Genomic DNA, 19,912 nt, shown 5'->3' on the forward strand with positions numbered 1-19,912 from the left:
TACTTTACTAGGCAGTAATAATTTTGTTGTGAAATGTTTCTGTTATGCTCAAGAAAACTAATTAAATGGAGACTGTACAGTTAGAAAAGCAGCATCAGATCGAGACATGTTTTAGTGCTAGCTTGTTAGGAGTCAGCCAAGACATCCATTTTCTATTCTAAAATCCATCCAAAAGACGAAGGATACAGATGTTACGCTTTATCTCACAGAAAATCACACTATTTTTTGCAAAGAGTGAACAAAATCAAATAATCTTTTCATCTAGAAAGTTACATTTTTCTTGGCATATATTTTTTGATGTACAATTGTATAAATATTCATAGAACTGTTGAATATATAATCTGGATGCTGTATTTACAGGCCATGTGTTTCACTGTGTTTTGGCCCTATATTATAATAGAAATTCCTATGAGAAGGTCTGGAGCCATTAGAGAAAGCTAACTTCCAAAATCTAGGAGATGTGAATAATAATAATAATAAAATGATTTGAAGCAATGATATGCTATAATCAGGACCATTAGTCCAGCAGGAAATAAATAATTCTGTATTCTGAGCAGGTGCAGAACTGAGTGCAGTAAATAAAACCTAGTGTATGTTTTGAACAATACAGATAAAACAGAACATTGAACGGTTGCTTATTAGTTGAACATCATTCCCATTCTGCAATAAATGAAGGAAGGATTCTTTCCCCAAACAATACGAGAAAATGCAATTAAAGATTATATCACAGAAAAAGAATACCAAATAAACCTTAATTCCAGCATTTCTTTACATCTGAGTGTTTGACTTTGTAATCTTAATACTCCTGTGAGATAGTTTCTGCCAGTAATTTTATTATATTTTTATAATGTCTAGTTATTTTATTAATGCACAAAACTGAACCATTTCTAATCTGCTAGTCTGCAGTATATACTTACGCATATGTATAGTCCATATATATATAAAAATAGATGGACAGACATATATGGACTATACAGATATTTTTATGTATATAAACAGATACATATATACATATATACACACACACATAAAGTTATCTTATGAGGACAGTTTTGCTCCAAAAACACTGAAGGAGATGTGGCTTAAATTCCAGCTCCAACCAACATTAACATTATATGCCAGAGATTTCCATCTGTAAACTTTGGACAAGAGTATTCTTTTTTCTTTTATTCTTTGTCTTATCTTTGTATCAAAGACTTGTACCATATGATATGTGTTGTTTGAGACAATGGAACTAGCATTAATAATAGATATCCAGGAAAAACAAAGATAAAAGAGTTTGCATTCTAAAGTTCAGATCTTGCAAAGATGCTTGTACTGTCTTAATGCTGTCACTACTTTAACACATGAAATCTAGCATATGCGTAGCTGTTGCAAGATCTAGTCTCAAATCACTTTTCTGTTTCAGATATATTTTCTTTGCAAACAAACATCAATAACATTAAAAGCAAAACACAACTAACACAGGTAAAATTATTCTACCTCTCTTTCATCCATCTTCAGCCATTGTTTTGGATCATCCTCGGTAGCTAGGAAAGCAATCAAATCTAAGGCAGTAAGCCTCGTCTGACGTCTGGATGACACAAAAATTAGAACAGGCTTGGCTGGAGAATGGCTCCGAATAGCTGTTGAGAAAAATGGAACTTGAGAATTAGGCCCCTTAATGACACAAATCAGGATTTCTCTCTGCAATACCAAAATCAGCAGCAGTAGTATGTGTTTTGCTAGCTAGGTACAACTGAGCTATGCATAAGCCATGTCAGAATGAAAAATCATGTAACTGTGCTTAGGTGAGTCTGACTCAACTTTCCCTGCTACTTTGGTGATGATCCTAACGCTAAAAATAAGAAAAGCAGTTGGAAAAAAACACCACAAAACCCTGACAAGCTTCTAGACCTCAAAGCTTGCGCATTTTTGTATCTCAGACTGATAAGTATGTTACGTCTTCCTATGCTATTACAGCATGTGGTCTCCGGCACAGTGCCATCAGGGTCCAAAGCTACATGTTTCCGGCTGACCCAGAGCACAGACTGCATAAACGGAAGTCTGTCTGCAAAAGATTGCTCCAACATACCGAAAAGAAAAAAAGGTGCAAAGACTAGATCCAATTTCTTTTTAAGCACTGGCAAGAATTCTAAGCTAGAAAGTGATCTTTCAACAGTTGCTGTGAAAGGTGGGCATAAGGCTGCAAAGCAGCTCTGCTTCTGTCATTTACTAATTAGTATGAAATACTTAAACCACTCACTCATGTTTTAGGACCTCTTAAAAAAGCAGTTTCTTGCTAAGCCTGTGCTCGAAAAGTTTCAGATTGCAGCAAAATTCTTATGGTCTCAGGAGTAACAGTTGCAATGGAAATGCTAAAATAACCATGACTATATCATATCAAACAAGTGGGGAAAAAGCCCTCAATAAATCATATGTCTACAGATTTTCTAATATCATCAAGCACTAGAAGTATAGAGTTGTATGTAGAGTTTCAGGTACTCTCTCTAAATCTGTTATGAACCCATTTTATGTGTGTTTTTTCTCACGTAATCCTCATTCTACCAAATAATTTTATGCATTCATTGTCAATTTATGAAAACCGTTTCATACTATCCACAACACATGCTGTCCTCCAAATCATGAATACTACTCTGCATGTGCGCCTGCACATATCCACACTTTACAGTTGTGATATTATTGAAATAGGCAGGATAATTCATGTGTATTTATACTTTACCAGTATAGATGCCAATATATCTATATATTTTAAAAGCCCAGCATTTAATGGATTTTTGTCGCTTCAGGAACAGGTGTGGCAGAACAGCCCAAGACAGATTTATTGTTCATTAGTGTTATTGTACAATGCTCTTGTGGAGGTGTAAATAATCTGAGCTGTCAAGATTGGTCTCTAGCCCACAATCAATACTTTTCTTCTGTCATAAGGCTACTTAAAGCAGCTAAAAAGTCACCTCACAAATGTCACCTCACTATCAACAGCAGTTCACATTACAAAATTTATTTTGGAGGTTATTTTTAATTGATATAATAAATATTCCTTATGTAACCAAAACAAAACATGTTCCAACAAAATATGAGTTTTTCTTAAACCTGTCCTGCTTGCCAGCTTTGTTAAGAATAAAAAATTGAAAACAGAAGCATATCTGGATGCACTACAAATTTTGAATTTTATGGTTATTGCTTTGAAATGAGAATTATGTGAGGTTAGCCTGACTTGCAACTTCTGTTCACAATTTTTAATGCTTACGTACAGCGGTCCATATGAAAATACCTCAGCAAACAAATAATATGAATGGTTTTATTACTTTTTAAATTTCAAATATTTTTACACAAATGTTTCTTTATGGTGTCAAACACTAAGAGAAAACACATTTCATTTCCCTTTCATTAGCACTAATTTCATTCTTCTGTTCTGAACACATTACATTCCACTATTATATGTTGCATTTGCAGTATATTTTATGTTTCAAATGGCTTTGGCTCATTAGTAGAAGCAGATTCCTCCTGTACATGCCAGGAGAACATACAGCAACACATGTTGTAAATGTGTTGCAAATGAACTGTGGAAAGTGCTCAGAATCGTTCTTTCTTTTACAGAATGAAGTTGCTTACCCTGAAAAGCAGGTTTGTTCATGCTAGCCATGCGAGGACAGTAATGCTGGCCAGGGAAGCCCTGAATGTGCACCTCCAGAGGAACCGGACGTACTGATGGTCGGAAGTTGAACAAACCCATCTACAAGCAAGCATATTTGTTTTCAAGTTTAATCTTGAATTATCTTCTTTTTGCTTTCCTGCAGCACAAACATGTACCTGTCTTCAGAAATGCTTTTCATACCTGATTAATATTTAGCCAGTCGGCAAGGTCTCTGGCATTTGCTAATGCAGTGGATAAGCCAACTACTCTTACAGGCTTCTCCGTGTGAGATGAGATGAAATTAGTTCGAGACACGATAACTTCCAGTACTGGGCCTCTCTCATCCCCTAGTAAAAAAAAAGTCCACTTAGAAAAGGAGAAAAAGAAAAAGTTTGCATAAAAAGTATATTCGGGTGATAAATATGAGCACATTTTTTCAAACTTAGCAACACTTCCGATTAAAAACAAAACTAAAACATGCGCACCTAGCAGATGGATTTCATCTATGATAAGAATGGAAACTTTCTGAACATAGCTCCTGTTCTGCCAGCTCCTACTGACGGCATCCCACTTTTCTGGGGTAGTAACGATCAGGTCAGCTTGTGCGATAGCTCTCATGTCGGGAGTCACATCTCCTGTCAACTCTACAACCCTGTAATAGAGTAAGACACTTTTTCAGACAAAATAAAACTCAACTTTATGAAGCTTTAGAATATCTTGGATCAGGTATGTTCAAACATTAACTCTTAAATGAGGAAAAAAACCCCAAATTAAACAAAGTTGATTTGTTTCTGGTCAAATACTTCTAGCAAGATTTTCAGAATTGTTTTAAGTAAATAAACCTGTCTGTTTTCTTATGAAACACCATTTAAATACCAAATACCATTCCTGAGTAATACCATTGAAAAAGATGAGTGTGAATAGAAGTCCCAAACTATCCATGGCTCCTTATTCGAAATGAAGATCATATAAGAATATTAGTATGATATAATCTGAATCATAACATCCTGTCATAGCCAGCATGAAAGCTTTTTGAAACAACAAAGTTGCTGCATGCTGTACTTTATAGACCTCTGGTTTGAATAACGAGGTTAGATTGCAGGGTATCTGCATTTACTGGTGAAGTTCCATTAAGACTACAGCAGAAATTATTCGGGGGTCATGTTTTGGGAAGATTAACAGAGTTTTTTCCAATTGTTTGCCTTATGCTTTTGATTTCTGCAAACAGTATTTAAGATGATCCATCATTTTAGACTGAAGGCATAGAACTGACATTTGTATGACACATTCTGTACATAGTACAGCTAATGGAAATTCCACAAAGTAATGCTTATTTTCCATTAATCAACATTTAAGTTACAAGTAACTGAGTCATTTTCACAAAGGAAATATTTCCTGAAAATATCTTAAAATTATTAGGCAGTTAATTTATCCTCATAACCCATTAAAAAAAATCCCCTCCCCTCCCCCCAAATATTGGCAAATGATAAGGCAGTGCTATGATAATAGCAGGAATCTCGCAGGTAGTTCTCTGCACACAGAGTACCTCCTTCTATTGACATCTGTCGCACTTTTTGAGCTTTAACTTACAAAAAAACTATATGTAAGACAGCAAAAGGCCCTAAACCCATCCTATGGGTGTAATTTTTAACTCAAAAAAAATTTTTTTCAGAAAGCATCAACTGGATTGATACACCTTTTATGCATTAAGTAATGTCTGAACTCTGACACTTGATAAGATCAGCAAGAAATTCATGTGTCCAGGGAATAAAAATATATCCTTTAATTTATACATGCACAGTAATATATGAATACCAGTATACAGTCCATGCAACTTCTACGAGATCCTCTATAACTGAGCTTTCTACAGAAAGCTTATTTTGAATTGCAATTTCAATTTCCAAGGATACTGCAGAGAAATCTGATCTTCATATATGTTATGCTGCCAAGTTATGAGAATGAAAATAGCTGGGTATCAAAGTATATTCCATTTTGACTTTTATTTTTGCTATCATTATGATGAATATGGAGAGAATTCTTTATTTTTTTAACTATTAGAAATTTGAAGGATAATATACGATCAAATCTACTTTGAAATACTCAGAAGTATTCTGTAGATTTTATTCATACTTGATGGGCTGTTCTTTTGCTTCTCATTTCTCTGATTAGGTAAGAAGAAACATACTTTTTACCAAGTTTTTCTTCAATCCTGACTTTCCAGTCCTCAATTCTCTCACGAACAAGTGCTTTTAAAGGTGCGATGTACACAGCCTGTAAACAAAAAGGGGGGGGGGGAATTCACAAAAACAGAAGTTGAAATTATATATTAATTTTTTTCTTATTACTTTATTAAAATGTACCAACAAGGATATAGATATAACTCTAGTTCTACACTGATCAATATATGAAGTTGATATAAAAGCATAATGTATATCATGCAGTACCATTTTGTAGCCATACAGGTGTAAATACGAGAAAGTAAAATTCAGTTTACTATAGTCTTTCTAGGCTTTTAGACTGCTCAAAAAGATAGCTATACTGAATGATTCCAGTAAATCTATTTTACAAACCTTTGATGTGGGATACTTGTTAAAAATTCTAAAGATGGCTAATTCAGCTGCAACAGTCTTTCCAGAACCTGTTGGTGCTCCAAGAAGTACATTACAGTCTGTGTGATAAAGTGTATGAAATATCTGGGTTTGGATAGGGTTGAAATGTGTGAATTTGTACAGGACTTCATATTCTCGATGTCCCAAGGCTGTGACAGGCAAAGGCTGAAGATCGAGGAGCTCTAAAAAACCAAAGAAATCATGAATGCGTGACAGTAGATGCATCACACAACATACTTTATTATGAAGCTAAAAATATTAACTAAAGTTTTAGTGGAAAACATCCTACTTTGGAAATTGTTTTACTTAATATCCCATATGACATGGAGCCCTCATTTCAGCCATTGTTAATTGTGATGAGGAACAATGAAACGCTAAAGTATTTCTTGAAGAACTACTGTTACTATTCTGATAGCTTTGAAACCAAACATTTGCATAAATTAATCTTTCTCTTAAAGCCATTTCTTTTTTTAACCAGTTGTAATAAGTCCTAAACTCACTGTATTAGATTATATACATCTTCTTACGCTAACTGAATGTGGACTCACAGGATAGCATAGTCTGCACATTTCAGATACAAGAAAAAAATCTGTCTATTTAAGAAGTATCCTTTGGGCTTTCTAGGTCAATGCAATAATACAAATCAGAGGGGTACAACTAAATTTGACTTCTAATTATTTAAAAAATATAGTTAAAGATATAATCTCAATGAACAAACAGCCCTTCAATATACGATTCTCAGCATATCTTGAGGGCATCTGCTATCCAAACAATTAGAGACTGTGGAATTTGGAAGATGATACATATAACCAGATTGGATTTGGAATCCTACCAAATTAAGGAGACTGCAGTGATTCTGCTATGCAGATGCTTTCTTTGAAGTCTTTTTTTTTGTGGCTGGAGGTCTCACTGTCTTTCAGGGTGCTTCACATTAAGGTATGATATGGGAGTCATAAAATCTACCGAGGCAATGATGCCTAATATTCTTCACATGCTTTTCACTGATATCTTACGGCTGTTTTATCATTCCCACTAAAACTGTGATTCCTTGGGCTCTGCTGAGGAGAAAGAAGGTTTTTTGCCTAGCAGGGCCTCTATGTACTTCATTGTTGAGTGGGAACCAGATGGGAATTGAAATCAATTACCATAAATCCTAGAGGCTCCATAACTGGTGATGTGTAAATATCTTTCTGTTTCTTCTGAATAGTAGTCAGTGATCAGTCAATTAGAAAAAAAGGTTACACATGTTTTTCCAGACAGCGTAGGTACAGTATAACAATAGCTAAACACTTCACAAACACATGTGAATTTATGCATGCCGAAGGACAACACCGTACGAGAACTGCCTATTTCTGAATGCACTCACTTTGCAGACTGGTAGATGAGCCAAACATGATTACAGTGGAAAGGTTTTACAATTACATCAGACACAATGAATGTATAAAGCAATTTATGTATCCAGAAAAAAAGAAGCAAAGAACACAAACATATGCTTCTGTGCCAAGTGTTAAAAAAAGGAGGGGGAGGGGAGACCATGACTTGATCAGCAGTCCCGAGTTGAAATGAGATGTTCAGTATGGTAACAGTGCTTTGCCATGATGAATTCATCTTAGTAAAAGAGAAATAAAGTAAAATGTTTCATATTTTCAAAATTTTAACTGCTTATGTTTTTTCTTTGCCAAATACAGTAGAGAATTTAATGATCCAGTCTACCTTAATTTTGAACCCGCGTAGAAGAAATGTAATGCTTACAAGTACTTAGATAACACATATTATAGCATACAGTTTCAATTTTGCTATGGTTTATACTGAACCTGGGGTAACCAAAAAGCTGGTATTACGCTGAGACAAAAAAAAGCTGCTTTTTAATGAGGAGTTCAAGGTTAGCAAACTTTTCAGAGTTTTAAAGTTAGTGAAGAAATGGTGTCAAAAATACAAATACGTGACAAAAAGTGAATTTCCATACACTTTTCTATAATGAAGTAAGAGTTAGAGATTTATTGCATTATCATAAGGAAAATCTGTATAAAGAAGATGAGTTGACACGAAATGATGAGATCTGAAACTACCTGTGTGAGGTGGATGTCTCTCCGGAAGAATCAAATGCTGAAAATTGATGATACACACAGCCTCTGCTCCTAACCATCTATCGGACACAGCTCGAATGTAATATTGAGAAGGTAGAGGTTCAAAAATTGGGATGGTGAACACCAACAGTTGAGGTTCTTTAGTAATGACCTAGTGCAAACATTGTGTAGAAAATAATTACTGGACAGACAAACCAATAACTTTAAAAATCATGCAGTTTGCCTCACTTTGATATGCATTACAAACACAAAGCAATGACGTATGTGTGCAACTTCAGGTACAGAATATTCACATGTCTGTATAAAACATTTCACCATTGGGAATGGACTTTGATTCCATGGACTTCAAAAGGAAAACATAAAGCTCCTCTTCATCTTTTTTTTTAAATAGACAAAAATATTATAAACTTTCCTTTTTATGTCTGGAAATAACTGTCCCACCAAAGGAGGAGAAAAAGTGGCATCTGAGATTAGAAACATTTTTGTGGAAGCCCAAGCTTATCATGAACACCTGAAACTGAAAGCTGTGCTACTGCTTTGAAAATCTGGTTAGGTCAAAATATTATTTGACATTACAAATCCCCATCTCATTATTTTTGCCTTACTATGATATTCTGAATAAAATCTGTTACCTGTTTTTTTTGAATGATGAAATACTCTGAATGATAAATGTGATCATTAGTAGGATCTTCTACCCATATCCACCAGGGCTCTCCAACAGTGCCATGTACCTTTAAGAGAAGAAAAGATAGCTGTGTTGTAGTTGTAATGAGATTCTCAAGATGTGCCAGGTATATTGGGAAATATTTCTCTGTGATACAGAGTTACAAAGGAATATAAAGAAACAGAAATCGCAGATAAGAGCAATATAACATTTCTAATTAGATCAGTCTACTAAAAGATCATGTTTCAATAAAGGTTTGTTAATGTATATGTAATATAAATGGACATGATATAAATGTAACTGAAGCTAGTGCCTCAGCTCTCTATAAATAGACTGAATTCCCAGGGTTTCTTCCAGGCTCCTGAAAAAAATTCCTTTTTCTTCCTCTTTGCACTTCTGTGTCCAGATTCTGCGCGGAGATGGATTGTCTGCTGCTGTCCACTGCTCGCTTTTCAGACAAACACATTTGCATTTTCTTAGGAAAAACTGGATCCTGAATTCTGATACTCCTCTCTCCTCTCCCTTTCCCCCTCCTCCAAAAAGATGCAGTTAGTGGATTCAGAACATTATAGTGTGACCTATTCACTGGTACAGGTTGAAGTGAGAACATAGAGAGGGCTGCCTCTTGATGGTTCCTATCCCATCTGGCAACGCTGTGCTCCAGCTTAAATTAGAGTTTGCTTTTTTGTGTACCTGTAATCTTGTTAACAAATTATTTTGCAATGTCAGCCACAAAGCATAGCTACGTGAGATGCTCAAACCAGAAAAATTTTTTATTTCTTTGTCAGAATAAATGACCCCTGTGCCAGTGTATAAGCATTTTACTTGACATTATCTATGGAAGAAAAAGAGAAAAGTGCATAGCACAGTAGTATGGAAGTCATATTATTAAATGAGGTTGGATTTCTGCAATTTTTAAGGATTGTGAGAAGCTACAAAAAAGTATGAAAGTGAAAAAATGTTGGAATTATTCCTAAACTTTGGTTAACACGAAGAAAACACAAAGTGCACTGTTACTTATAAAGGCAATTTTAACACTATGGGAATCTAGTATCAATTTACATAGTCCACTGTTTTCAGTATAATTCATTATTTTCCATGTGCTGTAAAAACACTCTCTGCACCATCTTTTTGAGACAAAGGAACGTATTGTAGAACTAAGCTGTTTTTGTTTCTTTTTTAACATGATTGCACAGTAGATAAGTAGATGGACAGAAACAACTTACTGTCATTCACTTTCAATGCATTTGCACTTCATTAACAACTTCAGTGGGAACTAAAGATACGACAGGCAGTGAGACTGCAGAAAGACACAGTTCACTGCAGGTGATGTTTTGGAAAATCCTAGTGGGACTATTACTTCATCAGAGCATAAGGGACTTTAAGAGTGAGAGAAAGAATTAAAGCAGGAGAGGAAGTTCGAAACTCAGAAATTTTATTATGAACTGTCACGGCATGTTTGTTTTGGAGAGTTCAGTGACAAAGCTGCGCAGAGAAAGAAGGTCAGTGAGGGAACAAGCAACTCAACCCTGCTCGACAGTAACAGCTCTCAGGAACCCTGGGGAGCTCTTAAGAACTGACGCCTACCTGGATTTTTGGTAACCAGTGCCCTAAAATGTCTGATATATGACTTGATGGAAGGCTAATTAATACTAGTTGCATGGTTCTGTATTTCTACTGGACTCCTTCACATTGCAATAAGGTTTAGTTGCCCTGTCCGGGTATATTAATAGTCCCTTTGTTCTAATAATATAATAAGAATTTTCTGTTGAGATCTGGCTCACGGACTTTAACTAAACTTAAGGGTTCCCGGCACTGAAAACTACATCCATTAAAGATCAAAATGTTGCCATATCTCACATCTTCCAAAACATATCTTCTTATCTTTTTCTAGCAAAGGCAAGTGCAAAATTGTGATGTGATTGTCCTAGCAGTAAGTACCCAGGTAAAGGAGCAGCCTTAAATAATCAAGCTATCAATTCCAGTTTGTTATTGTTTCATGCAGTAGAAAAGTAGGCAAGTTAGGTGTTTCAGTTAAGTTTAGTATTTTGATTTTTAATATTCTTAATAACATTCTTCTATTAATATTTAATATTGGTTCTGATTTTACTTGAGTATTCCCATTTTCTGAATGGGTACTTTTTGTGCCAATTACAGCTATGTCCAGAAGTTCCTATAGTCTTCCGAGTAGCTTGGGAGAATATTGTGTGATGACGGAGAAGCATTTTCAGAGTTTCAGTAGTTGAATTTAAGAGACGATTATCCAAGTTTAATGACTATGACATTTTTAAATCATTTTCGCTACTTGCGGTGATAGATACTAAAGAAACAACAAGTTCAACAAAACTGACAAAAATAAAAAAGTCTAACAAAAACACCAGAAAGTTTTCCAGGTTCTGATGAGCACTAATACAGAAATTCACACCAAAAGAGCTTCGTATGTCGAATTGACAAAACGCTCACAATGTTTCCAAAGCAGCCATTAAGGAATACTCTGCCAAGGGGTCATGGCAAAGCTTGGGCAAAAATCTGTTTTCTGCCATACATTTAGATGGTCAGAATTCAAATATGAGGGTAGAATACTGTGCAGAGCCCTTTTCAAGTTAGAACAATCGAGAAGAAGCTAGATTTTGTAGAAAAATCTAAGAATGGATTCAGAAATTACTTTGTATTATTATTTAGATACAGTTTAATTAGAAGTACAGGTTTTATTCATCTTTAATAGAATATAGACTCAAAAATTGTGGATGCTGCATAGGTAAATGGATAAAAGACTGAATGATAAAGGTTTGTTTAAATCCTTAAAATGCCTGTTGGCATTCTGAAATATCGCATATAAATAAGGCAGCAGTTATACTGAATCAGGAATACATTCAAACTTTTTTTTGCAACAAATCTATGTGGCAAACAAAAACTATCTTCCTATATTTTGATCATTAAACTCTCATTCACAATCTTGCTGAAGCTTCCAAAAGAAAAGAAAAAGCCTTTAGGCAAGGAAAATCATCTAAATGTCTATGGAATAAAAACCTAATTCGCTTGGATTAAGGCAAATTTTGAGTCTAAGGGATTTTTAACTTATTTTTTAATAAAATAACAGAAACTTAATAGCCATTTTTCAGAATGATAATTTCTCTTATCTCCTAAGAGAAGAAAAAGACAAATACGCTTGTCCATTGGGTACCTTTGCCTTGTTTCTGTAGAAAGTTTCCGGAGAAATACCAGCAACAATACAATGCCCCCATGTGGACATTTGTATTCAATTTAGATCTATCTTAAAACTATTTCTAATTAACAGATTCTGAATCAAAAGGTAGGAGTACACCTAATTGCTCAACTAGTACCACTCCTTTCATTTAAATTTGCATGTAAAATACAGGTGTGTATAATTCCAAACATCTCTCTCAGCTTTTCTGTTCAGATAACCAGTAGTGCAAAAAGGCACTGACCCTGTGAACATACATTTGTAAAGGCATAAAGAGCAGCAGAACTTGGCATACATGAACGCTGTTTTAAGGCTGCATTTTGAGTTTCTCATTCATTCACAGTTCAGACAGCCACCTGCATATCTGTTTTTCTTGCTTCTCCTTTTTGAGCACATAACCCTGATATCTACGTGTGACTTACTACTATTAATATTCAGTATAAGCACTTGCTTCAGCATGTTCTAAGCAGTGCAATCCTGTTACAGTTATTGGGAATAAAAAGACAACGTTTGGGTGTTTTCTTCCACAAAACTCTTAAAGACCACACCATTCCTATCATCAAGCAATTCCTATTGCTTTTTAGCTAAATAATCTTTTTTCTTAATCTTATCCAAACCCAGAAGCTCTCCCGGTGATCACCACCTCTATCGCTGGAGGTAGCTGAGTGCTTCCCTTCCTTCTGCCACCTCTTTCTTATTTATTTATTTATTTTTACCTGGTCATTCCACGTGAAGTCAGGAGCGACATTCAGCCGAACGCGGAGCACCGTGCGGGTAATGGGCTGAATCGTTGCTTCCATTGCAATGGAGGGGATTTGATGGACGCACTGTTTTACCTTTAACCCAATCTTCACATGATGCAGCATATGACCTGCCAAGAAAACATTAGGTGTAACAAATTTGCATTTATGGGGAAACTAATACAACTCCGACTTTCAAATAGGGTTTCAGAGAGGAGTATTATTGCTTACTTGTGTTGCTCTTAGGCGGGTAAATGTCTGACTCTCTTGACCTGGCATGTCTGAGTATTTTGTAATACTTAACTTGAATTAGCAATTTAGAGCTCAGGAAAATCAGTATTAACTCCCCCCCATTGGCTATAACTAAGGGTTAAAATAACTATTAAGAATTCACACTGAAAACATATCATGTCAAGCTAGTTCCCTTTCCTTCACTGACTTTTCGACTAGGCTCTTACCAAGCCATATAGCTCTTTTTTAAAGCGTGAATACTGACCTTTTACTTAGTGAAGGGCACACATTTGAACTTCTATAATTCCCATGTGGTAATTGAAAGTACACAGAACATTGTGTTTTCATAAAACTGAAGGGAGTGAAGGCAGTTAGTGGCTTAAAAATGCCCACGACTAGTAAATATCTCCCAGCAGCTCTCACCTTTCAGAATACAGCAGCGTGCAACAGAGACAAAGGAAAAACTGAATGTTGCAGCACGTTTTATCTTCTATCACAATCATGATCACTAAGGCAAGAAAGTGATTATACTAATAAAAAATTATTTCTTAGTTGTATTTTACAGCTGAAATCTCTCTTCCACTACTCTTCATTTTAAATACAATATAGAGTACTGGAGAATGTAGGCAGCAATGTTTTTTCTTGAAAAATGCTGCAATTTCTAGTTTATTTAGGGAAAGAAGGTTGATTTACCACATTTGCACTGAAATTGCTTTTATAATAATCTGGAACATATTTTAATGGTGATTAGAACGGTTTTATGGACTCACTATTAAACTACCTTACAAATGGCTGCTGCTGTTTTCTGATGCCATGATGTGTTTCCCATGCACACTTTCTGATTCAAAAAAAAAAAAAAAGGCAGAGAGAGATCCTATCATTTGTACTGTGTGTACAAGGAAAAGGTGATACAAATCTTTTCTTGATATTTTAACACTTAGCACTAAATTTAGGAGCCCAGCAACCTTCAATTAGCAATTCTTTTCACTTTCCCTCTTCAGTTTTTCTTATTTCACAAATTAGCAGATTTTGCCCAACACAGGTGTTCATCTACGATATTAGGTACTGAATAGCGATTTTGCTTAAGAAGGAAATTCCTAATCTAGAAATTTTACCCCATATTTATTCAGTTTAGTTTGCATTTGTAAAATAAATGCACCTTCAACAAATGCACTGTTAAAACCCAAAACAATTACATTCGTACAAGTTCATAATACAGGCAGCATTATAGCACATGTGCACTATTGCTGGCTTTTGCAATTACAGGTAAAACTTCACAATTCATGTGAATTATTCAAATATTTGATTCAGTACATTTATGTAGGCAAGTTGCCTTTTTCATGCCAAAAAATCACTTTCTATACCACGATGTGTGAGGTGAACTGCTGTGTTTGTACCACACACCACTGGGGGTTTGTACACCTGTCTGCTATTGTCAACTTCTCTCCCAACTTTTGCTCATGTAAAATCATTGTAAAATTCTCTCTCTCTTCTTTTTCTTTCTTTTTTAAATCGTTATATTAAGAGAAACTACAAATGACATTTGAGAATTATGCAAACCTCCTAAGCAAAAGCTGGCTACATGAAAAACAGGTATACTGAACAAAAGGAGCTGAAATTTTGCTTATGCCACAAAGACCTGCAACTGTGCTCTGAAAATCAGAACGGTTTTCCTCAGATATCACAGGATTTGTTGGCTTTTCAGAAACTTTATGGTTACAGTTCAATATGCGAGGACATTATTCTTGCCTTATTCATGGCACATTGGAAAGCAGGATCTGTGCAGACAACACCCTGTTTGTGCACAGGGAGAGCTGGCACCCATCAGACGCTTTTCTCTCTCCCTCGGACATGGAGTGAGTTAGACCGCTAGCTCCATCTCCAAAGTCACAATGATGTTTAAAAAGGAAGAAGCACTCACACTGAAACTAGCACTAAGGAGGCAGACGGAGAACAAGCCAGCAACTAGAAGCGGCTCTTTTTCTCATTTCAACATGACCTTGAATTAAAAAAAAAAAAAAAAAAAAAAAGAAAAGAGGAGAGCACGCTGCCAGGCAGGCATTTTCTTCAAAGCCTTGGTGGTAGAAAAAGAGGATGCACAGGGAGAAGTATGTCAAGTAGCAATAATTCTCAGAAATGAACAAATCAACTTACTTCGGTGTTTATAAGGCTAATGAATATGAAATATCATTACATATAGTCACTAATGACCTATTTTCATCTAAACCAGGTGAAATCCTAAGCCTCAACTACATTTAAACTAAGCTAATATGAAAAAGCCCCTTCACGTAACATTTTATACGTATATTGCTACATTTCCATCTTGTAAATACTACTTCCACTAGGCTGAAGGAAGAGAAAATCTGGTCATGTAAGTTAATAAAAATTTCTTTCTTTGCCAAGGGCAGAGACAGGGAGAAAGAAGCATAAAAAAGAAAAGAATAAAAACACTAATACAACTCACTGACAACTATTTTAAGTGTTAATATAATGCTACACAAGTACACAACAAATTAACAACTTGTGAGATATAGCTTTTGAATAAAAAAGCACTATAAAGCTAGCATTTAAATAATGTTTTATTTTTAATACATTTTAAATTAATATACATTATAAAAACAAAGTCAGCTTTTGAAATTGTCTTATACTCCCTTGGTTTAACTTATTAAATAAAAATACAGTCTCGAATTCTGTAAACTTTTAATATTGGTTCAACTTTTTCCAACGTAATTTTAGGCATGTCACAAAGCTCCCAAAATTAGATATGCAATCTCTTGTCAACTGAGAGAAATATCAAGCCAGAAGTCATACCCTTCTAAAAAGCAGTGATTTTGAAGTATATTTGCTTTCTAAAATTAGGATTGAAAATGGCCTTTTGTTTCTTAACAGCCTTGTGTAACAGGTGTAAGAGGAGACCAAGATCTAAAGGATTCCCCCCCGAATCAGAAGAAATACACTAAAATAAGAAAAAGAAAGATACTGCGCACAGGGAATTGCTTTTCAACTTCAGTCAGCTGGTGGATAGTTTATGCACGACAGTTTATACACACATACTAGAAATTGTCATTATTTCTATCAGTAGGCTTGTGGATTTTCTCATTATCAATCTGTCAAATCCTTTAAAAAATTCCATTAAGGTTTTGCTGCAAAGACACCAGTGACAATGAATTCTCCACGTTCAATGAAAATTAATGCAGTGTTTCAGAAGCAGGCCATTTATTGATAGCATACCTGGACATAATAATCTGCTTTCATTCTTTTTCACATTAATAGTATTTCAGAAAAAAAATAATAAATGGCCAGATTTTGCCAACTGGCAAAAATAAACAGATGCCTTTTATAGTAGTGTATTACATAGTGTGAGCAAAAAGGGAATCATAGAATTTATATCAGCATATTCAGACACACTGCTATTCCATATGCGTTCTGGGTTGGTGGGACATGGGTCAGTCTCACCCTCAAAGCTGTGCAGTCATATCACAAGCTGTGGAGACTGAATAAACCTTTATATTAGCCAGGCCATAATACCATAATAATGTGTTTACATGGCTTCCAGACCAGCGTGGGTTTACTATTGAATGGCTCAGATTTAGTTCTAAGCCTGCCCATAGTTTACCACCTGTTTAAGCAGATCAGCATTGCTGATTTCTCACCTATTTCATCTTTTCTCATGTCCTTCATCTTGTCTACAGTCAGATTCTTCTCTTCCAACTTTGTGAGGACTGCTGGTGGTAACACTGAGAACTGTCTCAAAGGGCTAACCCAGCCCCACAGCCGCTTGTCAATGACTTTGCTGAGATTCAGTAGTCGGTATGTCATTGCAGGCCAACGTTTCCTAAGGGCAATCTCAAAAAGAGCTCGAACAATACGAGCCGCATTCTGAAGAGAGAGAGAAAAAAAGCAAAAATCTTGCAATTCACTCAAGTATTCTTTGTAAAATGAAAAGGATCTTCGTAAAATGAAAAGGATCCCATAGACTGATCTTTGACAAACCATAACAATAGATTTTGTTTTTCAAACTTATTTCAAACATTCTTGAAAACTTTATTTTTCTGTCACTGTCTAATGGCAGAGCTACCTCATGATTGCCTAAAGAAATTATGAAAAGAAACATGTGCAAATAATTAAAGTTGTAGTGGCAGGTCTACCACAGGATTTTGATCACAGTTATGGTAACACTAGGAAGTTCTACACTGACTGAGTCTCAGTGACGTCTGAATCAAATTTACTTACCATACCTAGTATCCTCCTGCTTCTCCCACTATATAATATACTCCTGCAAACTCAGTTTATACTTGGAAATTCAAGCTTTAATTTTTTACCTCTGTTGTCCTTCCATAATAACCTCCCATTTCACAGAAAATTTCGCAACACTTGCACAGAAATTTAACAGTAGTGATTTTTACAATCCTCCAAGCCTACTGTACAACCAAATTGTATAAATCTGCTTTGGATTTGGAAAATTAATTACTAACATAAGCTTGAAAGACGCCAGTCTTATCCTGAACAACAAAGCTATAATATTTCTTTCATAAACTCGTGAAGTGCTGTTAAAAAGTTGTGTTTTTTTTTCCCCCCTTTTGGCCTACCAGTACCGTGCCTACATTAGCAATTCTGTTCTTGATTCATTGAACAGAATATAATCATTCTCCATTGGCTCTGCAATGCCAACAGGAATAAAAAATAGAAAAATATTTGGCTATGATAGGAAGCATATGTTACTAAAGAAGAACATTTCTTCTACTTAGAAAGGATGAATGATTTTTAATAGTCACTCCCCAATTTAAAAGTTTCACAGTTTGTAGCTCTTATTCTACATGCACAATTTATGAAGGTCTGAGAAGATGACCATGTTGCCTCACTAAAAATGCTGTAATTGAGACAGACAAATAAAAGCAATTGTCTTGAAAGGAAAGATGAAAAGAATCATACTGAAGATGACCTTAATGTGCAAGTAGCACTTTCTTTTATGATGTGTGTAATGATTTCAGGCTATTTAAATCAATATGTGCTATGAAATGTAAACACTTCTGAAGAAGGAAACATTACCATGAAAATATTGCCCCAAGAGTATGTATGCTTTTCAATATTTAACTTTCATCTTTAGCAACAACTAAATAGTATTTTATTGTAATTTTTTCCCAAAATGTTGTGGATTAGACAGAAATGATTGAATGTAACATGTTGTTAAAAAAAAAAAAAAAAAAAGAAAAAAGAAAAAAGAGAAAGGACAAAGAACAGAGAAAGACATAGGATGGCCTAAAATGTAAAACTTTATAACCTACTTTATACATTCACTATTACACATCTGGGATTGTCAAGATCCACAATCCTAGGGAAATTTCGAGCAGTACCCTTTTCTTTCTAAGAGAGGCTCTAGCTGGGTAAGCAAGCAGTTCTGTGTCACAGACTTTCAATTCTCGTATTGTTTTGTGTAATAGCTAAACATGCTGTAAAACTAGCAACCATTCAGGTGTCAAATTAAGCCAACAAACAAATATATAGGCTAGTATGTAAACCTACATAAGTGTTAGCAATAAAATTGTAACAGTGCATTTTTCTTGTGTAAACCAAGGTTTGTAAATAAAACACACTGTGTTTTGTAGAACAAAGTATAAAAATCCACAAAACATAAAAATAGATTGCAACAGTTTTACCGATAGAAAAGAAAACCCAGTAAGTTAATAATAATATTTGTATACAACTAATACTGAATGTATACAAGAAATACTAAATATTTCAGATAATGGATAATACAAAAAAATCAAATCTGAATTTAACAAAAGATGCACTAGTCTCTTAAGGTAGGCTTTTGCAAATCTTTTCTACTTAAATGGTAAACAACACAAAAAGAGGCTCTCATTTTCAAATCACTTTGCATAAAAATGTATAAAAAAATTTGAAGATCAAGGCCTACATACATAATTCTAAACACCTGGGAGAATGAAAATAGCAGGAGGCATAGCAACAGATATATAAAAATTTTTAACTATTTTTACCTGTGCAACATATGCAGAATCTGAAATAAGGGAGAAACTGTCCATCTCCCCTCTGCTAATATATGTTTGAAGGAGGATATTTATTTTTCCATAATTATTTTCCACACCTCCCGGAGCAGGAAGTTCACAGAAATCATTCAGTAAGGTATCCAGCTCTTCTACTTCTTCTTCTCTTACCTAAAACACAATTATGTATTATGAAGAGGCTGGAGCAACTTGATAAAAACTTTTATACTGAAATCAAATTTCTCTAATATCATAGTTACATTATTTTTAAATAGAGACTCTAGTTTTAAGATGGAAGAAAAAAAAAAAAGCAAAACCAAGTCTTCCGCAATGTAGCTAATAGACCATAATTGAAACTATCTTAATAATGACACAATTACATTTTATTATTCACCACCATCTATTAAGGTTGCCATTGACATACAAAAATTTGATATGCCACAAAATTGAATCTTCTGACCCTACCATCCTTCATCTGATGAGATTTCATTTTTTATTTGACCAGAGTAAAACCTCTGTCCATCTGGATTAGGACAATCTTGAATTAACATTAAATGTGTTCATTATAGTTACACAGTTTGCAGGTGGCATAATACATTTTTAACTCAAAACTGTGAAGTACTATGATTCATGGTATTAAAGTTTTCACTGTTAATAAGATTAAGCCTTAATATGGGTAAAGAAATATTCATATCTACAGCTTGAATAATGCATAACATTTCACATTCTCACTG

At 34.8% G+C, this 19,912-nt stretch overlaps 1 protein-coding gene across 2 annotated transcripts in view; it reads right to left on the minus strand.

The window, feature by feature from the left end:
• ASCC3 (activating signal cointegrator 1 complex subunit 3) overlaps positions 1 to 19,912 on the minus strand; it is a 282,237-nt gene that overhangs the window by 65,709 nt on the left and 196,616 nt on the right. For both annotated transcript variants that reach the window (XM_064508824.1, XM_026122085.2), the window contains exons 20-30: positions 19,173 to 19,349; positions 16,827 to 17,052; positions 12,919 to 13,073; positions 8,966 to 9,064; positions 8,316 to 8,484; positions 6,208 to 6,428; positions 5,823 to 5,908; positions 4,123 to 4,289; positions 3,839 to 3,984; positions 3,616 to 3,736; positions 1,483 to 1,625 (exon numbers count right to left, since the gene is read on the minus strand). In XM_064508824.1, the coding sequence (XP_064364894.1) occupies positions 1,483 to 1,625; positions 3,616 to 3,736; positions 3,839 to 3,984; positions 4,123 to 4,289; positions 5,823 to 5,908; positions 6,208 to 6,428; positions 8,316 to 8,484; positions 8,966 to 9,064; positions 12,919 to 13,073; positions 16,827 to 17,052; positions 19,173 to 19,349 (1,710 nt within the window). The remainder of the gene's footprint in view (positions 1 to 1,482; positions 1,626 to 3,615; positions 3,737 to 3,838; positions 3,985 to 4,122; positions 4,290 to 5,822; positions 5,909 to 6,207; positions 6,429 to 8,315; positions 8,485 to 8,965; positions 9,065 to 12,918; positions 13,074 to 16,826; positions 17,053 to 19,172; positions 19,350 to 19,912) is intronic.

This window comes from Dromaius novaehollandiae, chromosome 3 (genome assembly GCF_036370855.1).
Source record: "Dromaius novaehollandiae isolate bDroNov1 chromosome 3, bDroNov1.hap1, whole genome shotgun sequence".
NCBI lineage: Eukaryota > Metazoa > Chordata > Aves > Casuariiformes > Dromaiidae > Dromaius > Dromaius novaehollandiae.